At 39.1% G+C, this 14,245-nt stretch overlaps 2 protein-coding genes across 4 annotated transcripts in view; both read right to left on the bottom strand.

Moving 5' to 3' along the window:
• Positions 1-7,184, bottom strand: part of LOC127417064 (FYVE, RhoGEF and PH domain-containing protein 4-like) — a 76,993-nt gene extending 69,809 nt beyond the window's left edge. Inside the window, exon 1 of one of the 2 annotated variants that reach the window (XM_051656766.1) lies at positions 6,825-7,184. In XM_051656766.1, coding sequence (XP_051512726.1) covers positions 6,825-6,939 — 115 coding nt within the window. In that variant the 5' untranslated portion in view covers positions 6,940-7,184. The remainder of the gene's footprint in view (positions 1-6,824) is intronic. The other variant, XM_051656770.1, reaches the window with a different exon arrangement.
• A 740-nt stretch (positions 7,185-7,924) lies between these two features.
• The window catches only part of LOC127417062 (protein bicaudal D homolog 1-like), a 64,503-nt gene continuing 58,182 nt past the window's right edge, over positions 7,925-14,245 (bottom strand). The window contains exons 8-9 of one of the 2 annotated variants that reach the window (XM_051656762.1): positions 10,450-10,531; positions 7,925-9,590 (exon numbers count right to left, since the gene is read on the bottom strand). In XM_051656762.1, coding sequence (XP_051512722.1) covers positions 10,484-10,531 — 48 coding nt within the window. In that variant the 3' untranslated portion in view covers positions 7,925-9,590; positions 10,450-10,483. Of the gene's footprint in view, positions 9,591-10,449; positions 10,532-13,642; positions 13,741-14,245 lie in introns of those variants that run through there. The other variant, XM_051656763.1, reaches the window with a different exon arrangement.

Genomic DNA, 14,245 nt, shown 5'->3' with positions numbered 1-14,245 from the left:
AAAGATGTTCCACCTCATATTCAATGCCTCCTCAATAATTTATCTTGACTGGAGGAGAGACTTCAACACGTTTGGTATTCTTGTAGAAACATCTCCGTATGTTGCTGTTCCAGGGTGATCCACTGAATCAAGATTATCAACAGGACTGGAGGTGGTTGAATGAGGATTTACTCCTGGTCTTGAAAGTCTACAATAATAATAGGGAGTATTGCCTGGTTTTCAAGATACGGGAATGCCCATCTCTCCATCCGGAGGGAGGGAACTCTAGACAAAAATCAGGAAACTCTAGCCCTGTGGAGTGTTTTCTAAGCAGCTGAATCAAAGTCAGGTTGAGCAGAAGTACTCAGATGGAGGGTTGGGTCATGTAAGAGCTTTAACTACCATTACTATCACTACTAGTGCAAATAATCTCATCTTACATGTAAACAGAGCAGTGATCTGACCTGGGTGAACATTGAGTCAACTAGAAGTGAAACCAGTAATCTATGGTCAGGAATACAAATGGAACATCAGGAATTAATGAGGGTGTGATTCCATAATGAAAAAATTACTACATGATTAAAAAGTCAGACTTAAAGAAACAGTATGCCTTATGTAGACCTCTCTTCCAAACTTTAACTCTACCTTGTTTTATTAATACAGTATTTCCTCATTTGTACAGTTATTTATTACAGAGTGTGTCAATGCTCCTGCCATCTGTTTGAGACCTGTTCTCTCTAGTTTATAAGTTAACCAATCACTGATATAATCTGACTAACACAAGACCTTGCAACACCCCTGTCTGCTGTGCATTGTGTTCTTCACAATGGGTAAGAAAGGAATTCACCCTTCCCAGTATCAGAACTGGAGGAGGAATTTTCCCTCTTTGACAGGAAGTGCGTCATTTCAGAATGACCTTGCCAGGCTTTTCCCATACATATAAACAAGCCCCAGAACAAGTGGTATAACAAATAATAACTCATAATCTTAACCCTCTCATTGGCATTTGCATGGAAAATATGGATGCATTTCTGATTCTCTTGCTGTGAAAACTAAAAAATGCACTTTTAAGGTGGTCCTGATGCTCATTAAATTGGCTATAACAACAAAGAGGAGGCTAAACGTTTAAATCAGAACACAATTAAACAGGCATGAAATATCAATTCATATGAGAGAGTTTTTACTGCACACATTCAGCAGTTCTTAGTATGTAAATGTCTTTCACAGAGACCCAGTGTCTGCAATGTTTGTTTATAGCGATTAAACAATACATACAGAACTACACATAACAGTAGCTGACACTCTGAACTGTATCACAGCAATAGAATTGGTGGAACAAAAATTGCATATTGAATGTCACAGCTTGCTAAAGTCACACAATAGAAATCCCAAAGCAAAATGTGCTTAAAAATCAAGAATTTTATAATCAGTGGCCTCCTAAAAACACATTGAAGGAGAGGGAAAAATATAACATATCATTAGTCTCTATGTTTGGGTGGTAAAAGCAAATGTCCAAAGTCAGGAACACACTGAAGCTCTGATTGTGTCAATGGAGAAAAAAACAAACAAACAAACAAACAAACAAACAAACAAGAGAACTGTTCATTAGTGTTGAAAGCTGCCTGACCATATCTGACATTACACTGCCACCTGCTGTATTGATGGGTTTTAAACCCATAGTTGTTATACACAATTGGAGGTACGAAGTTCCTTACAGTAACATACATGTAAGACATGTATTCATCTCATTTCTCTGCTGCTATGCCAGAATTAAATGGAGCATAAATTATGTATGATATAGTAGATCTGTTCAATCCCAGCTGGGTTAAATCCCAGAATGTTGAAATTATTTCCCTTTCCTGCAGCAGGAGCCCTGCACCCTCCCAGATTAAATATTTACCGGAGGATAATAGAGGGTGTGTGTTCATGAGCTATTTACAGATCCTCTCCATCAGATCATTAATGTCTCAAACTACAGGCAGATTATATGAATCACACCGAATAAAGTCTGCAGCTCTGATATCATCATGACAACTCTTCATCTGCCTCACCAATTTGAATCACAAATAAACACCACTACAGCATTGATTTCAGTGATATGGAGAAAGCATGGGATTTAGGGGAGCACCACCAACAATTAATAGTTAACTTGTATCAAAAACCCACTTTTCTGTGGACTTATGACTTGCTGTAGTGATCACTAAATGTTCATCATGATGGCGCCGCGGATGGCTACCTCGGTGTGGAGCTCCTCAGTTCTTTTGTTGTTTTTGTTTGTTTGTCCTGTGTTTAGTAATCTTCCGGACAGTTTTACCAGAGACGAACTGCTGATCAATCGACAGCATGTACCAGACAATCTTTTCCCGGTTTTCGAATATGCAGACGTTTTGCTAGACATTTTAGTTGGAGGCGCAGCTCAGCTGTTCAAGAGACACAGGCGAGGGAGACGAGCAGGCGTGCTGGTCAAACTCCGTCGGCGTGGATTTCGAACAGCGCTGCCGAGTATTCATCTAGCAAATCTCCACTCTCTTCCTAACAAAACGGACGAACTACATCTCCTCACCCACACAAACAAGGACTTTTCAAACTCTGCTGCCTTGTGCTTCACAGAAACCTGACTGAGTGAAGCCATTCCAGACAGCATGTTACATCTGCCGGGCTTCCAGCTGTTCAGAGCGGATTGCATCACAGAGTTAACGGGAAAACGAGAGGCGGTGGAACATGCTTTTATATCAATTAAAGTTGGTGTACAGATGTAACAACGTTAAAGAGGATGTGCTGTCCTAATTCGGAAGTGCTCTTTATTAACTGTAAGCCTTTCTACTCGCCGCGGGAGTTTTCCTCGTTTATTCTGGTGTGTGTGTATATCGCACCAAACGCGTGTTTGAATGCGGCGCTGCAACAGCTGGCTGATCAAATCACAGACATAGAACAACAATACCCGGACTCAGTTATTATTATTCTTGGGGATTTTAACAAAGCAAATCTCACATGTGAACTGCCCAAATACAAACAGCACATTACATGCCCCACCAGAGACAGGAACATACTGGATCATTGTTACACATCAATAAAGGATGCATATCGCTCTGTCCCTAGAGCAGCTTTGGGACTCTCTGATCACTGTCTGGTTCATCTTCTTCCAACCTACAGACAGAAATTAAAATCTGCTAAGCCAGTAGTAATGACTGTAAAGAAATGGACCAACGAAGCAGAGCAGGAACTACAAGCCTGTTTTGACTGCACGGATTGGAGTGTTTTTGAGGCTGCAGCCACAGACCTGGATGAGCTCACAGATACTGTTAAATCATATATCAGTTTCTGTGAGGATATGTGCATTTCTACTAGGACTTGTTTAAAGTTCAACAACAACAAACCATGGTTTACAGTGGAACTCAGGCAGCTTCGTCAGGCCAAAGAGGATGCTTACAGGGGTGGGGATGTACAATCAGGCCAGGAACACACTAAGGGAATCAGAGTGGCTAAAAGAAGATACTCTGAGAAGCTGAAAAACAAGTTTTCAGCTAACGACCCTGCATCAGTGTGGAGTGGCATGAAACAACTCACAAATTACAGGACTCCTACCCCCAACCCTGTAGTGGACCAACAACTGGCTGATGACCTGAATATGTTCTACTGCAGATCTGAAAGGCCCAATCTCACACCTCACACCCACTCTGACCTTCACTTCACACAAACATCAACACCTCCTTCAACCCCCCTCCTCCCCCCTCCTGCAACTCAAACTGCACTTAAGATCTGTGAAGATGATGTGAGAACTTCAGGCCAAGATGGCGTCTCACCAGCGTGTCTTCGATCCTGTGCTAACCAGCTTGCCCCCATCTTCACACAGATCTTCAATAGATCACTGGAGCAGTGTGAATTCCCATGCTGTTTCAAATGCTCAGTCATTATTCCTGTCCCAAAGAAACCAAAAATCACAGGTCTTAATGACTACAGAACTGTCGCTCTGAGATCTGTGGTCATGAAGTCATTTGAGAGACTGGTGCTGGCCCACCTGAAGGACATCACTGGACCCTTTCTAGATCCCCTTCAATTTTCTTATCGAGCAAACAGGTCTGTGGATGATGCAGTCAACATGGGATTGCATCATATCCTGTAACATCTGGACAGACCAGGGACATATGCAAGGATCCTTTTTGTCGACTTCAGTTCAGCTTTTCATCCCAGTTATACTCCAGAATAAATTACACCAACTCTCTGTTCCCATGTCTATCTGTCAGTGGATCACCAGCTTTCTGACAGACAGGCAGCAGCTAGTGAGACTGGGGAAACTCACTTCCAGCACCTGTACAATCAGCACTGGTGCCCCCCAGGGATGTGTGCTCTCCCCACTACTCTTCTCCCTCTACACCAATGACTGCATCACCAAGGACCCCTCTGTCAAGCTCCTGAAGTTTGCAGACGACACCACTGTCATCGGCCTCATCCAAGATGACGATGAGTCTGCATACAGAAGGGAGGTTGAACAGCTGGCTGTCTGGTGCAGTCAAAACAACCTTGAGCTGAACACGCTCAAAATGGTGGAGATGATAGTGGACTTTAGGAGGAACACCCCAACACTGACCCCCCCTCACCATTCTAAACAGCACTGTGGCAGGTTCCTGGGCACTACCAACTCACAGGACCTGAAGTGGGAGACACACATTGACTCCATTGTGATAAAGGCCCAGCTGAGGTTGTACTTCCTTCACCAGTTGAGGAAGTTCAACCTGCCACAGGCGCTGCTGATACAGTTTTACTCAGCAATCACCGAGTCTGTCCTCTGCACTTCAATAACTGTCTGGTTTGGTTCAGCTACGAAATCAGACATCAGAGGACTACAAAGGACAGTTCAGACTGCTGAGAGGATTATTGGTTGCCCCCTGTCCCCCCTTCAAGAACTGTACACTTCCAGAGTGAGGAAAAAGGCTGGAAAAATCACTCTGGACCCCACTCACCCTGCCCATTACCTTTTTGAACTGTTGCCTTCTGGCCGACGCTTCAGAGCTCTGAGCACCAGAACCGTCAGGCACAGGAACAGTTTTTTCCCTCAGGCTATCCATCTCATGAACAGTTAAAACTGCCCCATTGAGCAATAACTATGTGCAATACACAGCTTAGTCTTTTTTATATTTATCCAACACATCCAACCTCTTCTGCCATTTCATTCCTCTGAGAAAAAAAAATAAAATATATATATATATATATATATATATATATATATATATATATATATATATATAAAACAAACATTTTTAGTGTACATAACAGATTGTATTAGATTTGCACTACCCATGTGTATGTGTATGTATGTGTGTGTCTGTACGTATGTGTATGTGTGTGTCTGTGTGTGTATGTACGTATGTGTATAATTATTTTTTTATTTTTTATTATTATCTATGTCTTGCTGCTGTTTTTGTATTGTTTGTGCACTGGAATCTCCTGTCGCCAAGACAAATTCCTTGTATGTGTAAGCATACTTGGCAATAAAGCTGATTCTGATTCTGATTCTCTTCTAAAGAACCGACAGTTTGAGCAACAGTGAAGTGGGATAGTGCAGGTGCTCATGCAGGGTTGCAGGTTTGAATTCGGCCTGTGTCATTTCTCAAGTCAGGCCACTCAAACAAACAGAGCATTGTTTGAAAGTGTCTTCAGGAAGTTGACAAACAAACGGTTTACGTTCATTGCACATTATATATAAAACATTACACACACTTTAAGAAGTAAGTGGAAGAGCAGGTTCACCCACAACAGTGATGGACATCAGAAATGGACTAAAGCTGACACAGCACAAGTCAAAAAAACAACAACAACAAAAAAACATCCTCAGATCCTGTTTCTTAAAGGACATTTGAGAATATTAACATTGAAAAGTAAGAAAACATGACATGTTTTGTATGATTTCAAAAGTGTGTGAACTGTGAAGACAACAATGCTGTCAACAGGAAGGGTTAGTTTCATAAAAGCAGTTACAGTTTAGACATCATTTACACGTGACATCTCATTAAATCTGTCCTCATCTCACATTTTCTGGACAGTTCAATCACACACATGAAGAGGCCAGATTTTACTGCATTATCTGCAGAGCAGAGAGAATCACTAGCTGTAGTTGGACTTTCCTTCATGACCTCAAAGAGTCAATATCACTGATATTCCTCATCTCTGAGTCTCTGGCATCCATGCAGCATTTCAGAACCATCAAAACAAAAATATTGTTTTGCATTTTGTTTCACCTAAGCAAATTCCTTGCAAAAAGCAATAAACTACAACCTCTAACCCGAAACGTCAACACAGGCATGACACAAAATGTAATTGCTCAAAGTCAAAATCATGCATGTTGCCAATCACAGTCACACTGGACTCTGTGGCACCAGCACATCTTCACAGAAGTCTGTATTCTTCATCTAAACTGGCATACTGAGACTATATTCAACATGTAGACAATGCAATCGCCTATAACATCAGTAATGCTTCACATTCCTTGTCCCGAGGCTAAGAAATTGTGCAAGATAAGACACCTCCCTATTGTAAACACTGTAACACGACCAGTATCGACTTGTTCGCGTTCAATTCCTCGGCTGGGAGCACAAAGTAAGGAAGAAAATGGAGTCTGTGTGTATTCCAATGAATTCTCCACACTTTGCAAAATCCTTTGTGTGCTGTCAAAGATTAAGGCAACCCATGATGTACAGTTTGAGACGCACGAAAATATTCTCTATTAAAACAGACCATTAAAGCAGATATGCGACTATTCATTTAAATCTCGAGCACATGAGGTTGAAGGACTCTCGGTTTAGGATCCACAGTGCTCACAGTTATTAAACTGTTCTCACCGGACTCACCTGAACATTCCGCGCATTCCTCCGCCGCAGAACCGTCACGCTGCTTCGGCTTGGACTTCCTCCTGATGGCGTTTCTTCTCATTTCACTCATGTTTTCTATCGTTCGTTCCAACATTTAAAAGACGTTTACAGCACACGAGAGTTTAGTCCTTGTTTGCGCATAAAAACAGCTGATGTATGTCCATGATGAATGTTGATGAGCGTGTGTAAGATTAGAAACGCTGTGCAGTGTGTGCTGAAATAAAGCGTGTAAGATTAGTGTGTCCTGATCCGTTTAACAGAGTTTACACCCGCTGACAAACTCTCAAACAGCTCGAACATTTCCTCTGTACACCCATCTGAAAATCACACTGATCCAACATCATTTCCGCTGGGATGCGACCTCTTACTGTTTCATCACAAACATGTATGTAATACCGCACGAGCTGTCACAGTAATGTGTGTATGACGAGAAGCAGAGACATATTCAGAATAAAATAAGCCTAACTGTAGGCTGTTTAGCAACTTTACACATTAAATGATAAAATAACTTCTTTTTATTTATTTATTTATCTGTGAAAGAAAAAAGAGTGCATTTTTGAAGAATATCCTGACCAGTCTTTTCCATGTGATGAAAGTGAATGAGGACTGGGGCTGCAAGCTCACTGAAAAAAAGCACCATGAAAGCATCATAAAAGCAGTTCATATGACTCATGCAGTGTATTCCAAGTCTTCTGAAGTCATACTAAACTTAAGTAGTTATTCACAGGTAATCTTTATCTCCAGTTAGCTTTTAAGCACTGCGACTAGTGAATCGAACTTGAGGACTAGATCAGTCCGATTCACGAACGAATCATTTCAACTTGTTTTGTGAACTGGATCAACCGATTCATTGGAAAGATTAGTCGCAAAAGTACGAATTGTTCACAAATCTGACATTATTGCTTCTCATGAACTCGACAAGTATTGTAACATTTTGAGAAAATTAGAGGTGAGAAATCCATTTCTGTTTATAGTGGCGTGAACATGAGATTATCAATGTGAGCTGTGATATACGAACACGGAGCCTTCACGCACATTATATCTCAATATAGTCAAGACAGGTTTCAACAAATCTTGTTTTCAAATTTTATTCCACAAAAAAAGGTGTCACTTTAGACTGCGTACATAGAAACGCCCTGCAGCATGATCACGCTTTGACCAGTAAACACCATGTGACAGTGAACGTGTTTGTCCTAAAGTTATTCAATACATTTCACTTCAGAGGCAGAAATCTACCCACATTAGTAGTTAATAAAACCAGTTTTCAAACTGAAACTCCTCGTCTCATCAGGAACCATCAAAATCAGATAGACTGAACAGAAACTGAGAGAACCGGGAGTCCAGAGTGATTATGAATGAGACCATTGATTGTATATCCTTTGCATGTCATTAAAAAGAATGATCTTTGTTTCAGATTCACAATGGACACACAGTTAAGCTTTGAGAAGGTTCTGATTGTATTCCACATTTAGACAGTCGTTGACACATCAATAACCTTTCAGTCAATAAATGAGACTATCATGTGTTTTGTGGTTTACTGCTGAATAAAAAACACTGGCATTTGACATTTCTGCATGTCCTGCTGGTACACATCACTGTATGATCGGAGGATAGAAAACCAACATGACAGAAAACAGTCCTGTGCAATGTGTTTGTGCCTACACGGTGGAAATACAGTAAAGATTCAAATAAAGGAGGGAGGAAGGGATATATGGAGATAGATCTGGTGAATATGGGATGCAGTAAATAGGGCTTGTGTGCAGTTTTTGGAGCAGAACTGAGAGTAGTAAACCCAGTTCATGTTCAGATTTATTGTAGCGCACTGGGATCAAACCTCACTCTCACTATAACTCCTTCAAACACAGAGATTCATGAGGCACTGATCTACTCCTATAACCACACGCACGAGAATATATAAAATATAGTGCATGTGTATCGCAATAATCTCATGTTAAAAAAAGAAAAAGAGCACAAAGAAACCCCTTCCATGTGCAATGACATTAGATCAAGAAGCTGAGGTTTCCTAACCATACCGGTATATTATCACTGAAAACAAACTCCACCTCTTTCACACTTCAAATTGTGTTTACACACCTCTCGCAGTATCAGTCTCTACAACCTTTCAATCAAGTTTTTTATAATATCACACTTTTTTGTTTTCTGAAAATCAGTGATTCCAAATATAAGTTACAAGACTGATAATCACGTTCACGCTACCATAACATAATATAAATACTAACTGATACTAACCCAAACCTAACCCTGCATCCATCATTTTAATAGAGAGCAATACCAACAAGACATAATGCACATAACTGTTTAAAATAAACAAAAAAGACAAATAAATATATAAAATAATAAATAGATAAATAACTAAATAGAAAGCAGACCAATCCATTTGCTATTACTCTGGGTGGTAATGGATCATTTCTCTGTAAGTATGAAATAATTCATCGTATTCATGAGTCTGAGGGTAAAATTAGGGCGGGTCCCTCTAGATTCACACAGAGAGGAACATGTGATTGGCTGGATGTCTGATTGACTGTTGTGCCCCGCCCCTCTCGTTTTTATCTCGGTGTGTAGAGAAGATCGGCCACTCAGAGCGACAGGAAGTGTTTGATCATTGACAGCAGCTAAGGGCCAAAAAGCTGAGAGTGATGATCCAGACAGTTGAAAGAGTCACATGGAGGTCTGGATCCGGTCTCAGGTGTCTGGTCCTTCTGAAGAGCTGACAACACATTACAACTGCCGACACACAGACAAAAGAGAAACGAGAAAGTCAAAATAACCATGAGTTCATGTAAAAGAAAATCTCAACATCCTGTTTTCTAATACATTAGAATAATTGTTATCAACAATCAAAAGTGATTCCTGTAAAATGATTGAGTATCTATAAGCCGATCAAACATGAACATTATTAAAAACTTGAACATTATCATTGTTACATAACATGTTGACAGACAAACACACGGACACATGTTGGCCACATAAAGGCTTTTAAAGTGGAAGCATGTCATTTGTGCACAACTAGCGTCACCAAACGGAATTACAAAAATACTGATTGTTTTCAAACAGGTTTACTGAAAACTTCCCCCATCTGACTTTAGTTGTGTCAGTGTTTCTATGTTTTGAAAGCACCACAGAGGCAGTGTCACGCTGTTCAGGGAAATCAGTCTACGAATGGCTCACTAATATTTATCTCCGCATATTAAACTGGGATTGCAGGTTTTTTAACGGAACAAAATGACACGCATCACCTTTAAAAGCAAAAAAATGAGTAACACTGACATGTATTTGACAACTCAAGATGACAAGTTGATGAAGGGATTATGGGCATCTACAGTCTGCTTGTCATTGCAACGGTACTGCAACTGTGTTTTGTATAACGGTTTAAAAGTGTGACTCAGCTAAACTAAATATAACTAATTAACACTTAAAGAAACAGACGAATGTGTGACAAAGTGCACTGTTGAGGGTGGATACTGTAAAGAATATCTGTGGCTGCGTGAACTGAAGTGTGACATCTAGAGAGAGAGAGAGAGAGAGAGAGAGAGAGAGAGAGAGAGAGAGAGAGAGAGAGAGATTCCTCCAAAGCTCGAGTTACCTGTGACCTGTGACCTGTGGTGTCCTCCCGCGCCTCAGTTGTGGGGAGGTTGTTGGTATTGAGACAACAGGCTGCAGACAATCTAAGAGAGACTAATACATTAGACAGGTATACAAAGGTGTGACAGTCAGCGACACACACACACACACAAACACAACGCACAGTGAACATGTGCAAAAGTGATAGCGAGTGCACATACCGTATCAGAAGAATATAAGTATAACCACATTGTGTGCCAGTGATAACTTTATGAACAAAACTATGGCATGAATATAGTATCAAAATGTTTCACAAATGCTTAAACACTTATCCATCAATTCGATAAATGTCAAACATGCATCTTACTCTCCACACACTAATGCCTTTCAACTTGTGTCTGTGAAATTCCAAATTAAATAAATGTGCACCTATTTCTACAAATAGAGACATATTTGTGAATACAAATGTTCCCTTTTGTATAAATGTAACACAATTTGCATGTCTAACCAAAGGAAGATGTTCCAAATGAAACACAAAATGGCCTTGTGAAGCACTGAATGTGCATTTGTGGATCAAGCGACAAGCCTGCATTCATTGACATTTTTTTGTGTCTATTCTGTTTTATTTCTTTGAATTTTGAGACTTTTGTTTCACTGTTTTTACCATGGCCAACCCACACATAAACAACTACCAATGAATAAGTCCTAAATTCATCCATCAGTGTGGGCACATCTACCCACCAATTTGGGAACAATACACAAATTCACGTTATTAGCCTTAAACAAATGTCTTTTTACTTGTGTCTGTGTCATTTATTATTAAATGAATGTGCAGCTATTTGTACAAATAGAGCCATATATGAATATAAATGTTCCTTTTGTACAAATAAATTACAGTTTGTGGATGCAACCTGATGAAGATGTTCCAAATGAAACACAAAATGGTCTTGTGAAGCATTGAATGTGCATTTGTGGATCAAGTGACGCGTGCAATCATTGACGTCTTTTTATGTGTTTTCTGTTTCATTCATTTGAATTGAGACTTTCCGCTGGTTTTGCCTTGCACGATCTACACGTAACTTTGTGTAATAAAAGCAGCTACCGCTGACGGCGGTCTCATTTTACAGATGTAAAATGCTCGTACACTGCTAATGTTCCAGTTTACGGACATTGTTTCAACACAAAAAAAAAAAAAAAAATGAAACATTTCATTTAGTTTGACCTGACAAAGACTAATTCAAGGTCAAAACATTGTCTTTAAACTGAAAGATGAGCAGTGTGCAAGCATCTGTCTCCCATTATTCTATGGATATTAAGTTTATTAGCTATGAGTTTCACATGTTGTATATATGAATATAAATTCAATACCTCTTCAGCCACCAGACTTGCATTTGAGTCAGTTTTATATTGACATGCTTTCTTAAAACTTTACTAAATTCTAATGCTTTTGTAAAACGCTGAATAAAGAAATTACAAATTTAAAGGTATAGTTCACCCAAATATGAAAGCTATCATCATTTACTCACGTCCCAAGGAAGGAAATGTTAGGCAGTATTTATAGAGGCTGACAGCCTCAGTTTCCATTCACTTTCATTACGGGAGAAAAAATAGATCATATGGGTTTGAAACAATATGAGGGTGAGCAAATGATGACAGTTTTCATTTTTAGGTGAACAATTATAAGTGCAGCCAAAAGAACTGACAAAAGAACAACATTTTTTATATACATTTACAAATTGTGGAAACCAATTCTTACAACAGCAGATCTTGTACAAACCTTAATATAAAGGTATTTATGTTATGTCTGTTATCATGATTCTTGTTTTGTAAAGGCACTTCTAGCTGTGCTGCTGTTCTTCAGCATTAATGCTTTTTATTTCTCTCAATAAAAAATTCAAAACAATGCAGTAAGATTTGGATAATCTTATTGTGTTTTATAAGCCCAAGAAGTAACAGCTTCTGACTGCGAGACAGGATGCAACAGTGCCAGGTGTTTGGGTAGGGGTGGGCAATATGACCTAAATTCTATATCACGATAATGGTATCTATCAAAAAATTATATTTTTTTCCTGGAAAAAAAAAAAAAAGGTTAAATAACCATGTGATGTGGTAGGTGATATAAGCAATAAAATATGTGGTAATATTATTTAAATCTTTGGTCAATAAATATATGTATGATATGGAATATGGCCTAAACATTTTGATGGAAGTAATTAAAAAAACGTATGAAAAAATAATAAGTTCCTTTTTTATTTAAAACGATGCCCAATGTAGACTAATGGAAGACATGTCATGTCCATTACAATGAAAAACATTATCAATAAATAAACATTAAAAATAATATTTGATCTGTTTTATCTACTCTGCATCGCTTTTCAACACAAGCACAGATGGCTTTTCTATTTGAATATAAGCATTAAAGCAAAGCTCTCAATCACAGATTTGTTTTGGATTTTGTCTTCCATTAGATACTGGAAACCATATTGGTTACTATATAGTCTACTTGATATAAATGCACTGTTGACAAAGGTGTTATTTATTAATTCCTGATGTAATTGCAATTGCTTCTCTCACCGTGCTCGCGGGACAACGTTCGGGAGGAAAACTTGAAGGTGTCAATGGTAATAAATGAACAGCAGCTGATAAACAGGGCTCTCATCCAATAGTGTGAGACCGCACCTTTTAATGCAAAAATATATTCCTCCTCCTGCGTTTGACTTGTTTCAGAGTTGTCCTGCATTCTGTTTGTTCATCTATCTCTGTTTGTTTGTTCGTCTCTCTCACTATCAGTCTCACCTTCAGCCAAGTGGAGCATTGCATGCACAGATATTTGCATACCATGATATAAACCATATTGAAACATTTCTATCGATTGACACTTTATTCCATCGCCACACTATTTATCACCATTCCGCCCAACCCTATTGGATCCTACAACATTAAGAACTGTACTCATGCTTTGACTACACAAACAGATATTTCTCATTGTGTAGACAGGAATTTCAGTCTAGAAACTTAGTTAAGATTGAAGTAGCAGACTCTAACGCTGACCTGGAACAAAGACCCGGTGAGCCAGGTGTTGAAATCCTATTAGCTAGAAAGCTACTGACATGTAACACAAACGTATTGTCACCAGGACTCTAAAATTGACTTTTTTAGCCTTTTACAATGTGACAGGACATTATTCTTGGTTATATATGAGAAAAAATTAGACAAACCTTTGATTCTTTCTGCTGATCTCAGACGCTGTTTGTTTGAAGTGGTGCTTGTAAACTGCACATGCCGAGTGACCACGCCCCACCTGACGTTACATCTGTAAAATGAGACCGCCGTCAGCAGTAGCTGCTTTTATTACACAAAGTTACGTGTAGATCGTGCAAGGCAAAACCAGTGGAAAGGAAGTCTCAAAATTCAAATGAATGAAACAGAAAACACATAAAAAGACGTCAACGATTGCACGCGTGTCACTTGATCCACAAATGCACATTCAATGCTTCACAAGACCATTTTGTGTTTCATTTGGAACATCTTCATCTGGTTGCATCCACAAACTGTAATTTATTTGTACAAAAGGGAACATTTATATTCACATATGGCTCTATTTGTACAAATAGCTGCACATTCATTTAATAATAAATTACACAGACACAAGTTGAAAGGCATTTGTGTGTGGATATTAAGATGCATGTATGACTTTTACCAAATTGATGTATAAGTGTTTACGCATTTGTGAAAAATTTCAATACTTTATTCATGCCATACAACACAGGCATATGAAAGGAGCCGGGTGTGTGCACATTTCAGCACATGAAGGTTTG

This window comes from Myxocyprinus asiaticus, chromosome 26 (genome assembly GCF_019703515.2).
Source record: "Myxocyprinus asiaticus isolate MX2 ecotype Aquarium Trade chromosome 26, UBuf_Myxa_2, whole genome shotgun sequence".
In the NCBI taxonomy this organism is placed as follows: Eukaryota; Metazoa; Chordata; class Actinopteri; order Cypriniformes; family Catostomidae; genus Myxocyprinus; species Myxocyprinus asiaticus.
The sequence above is the reverse complement of the archived record's forward strand: the minus strand, read 5'-3'. Positions and strand labels throughout refer to the sequence as shown.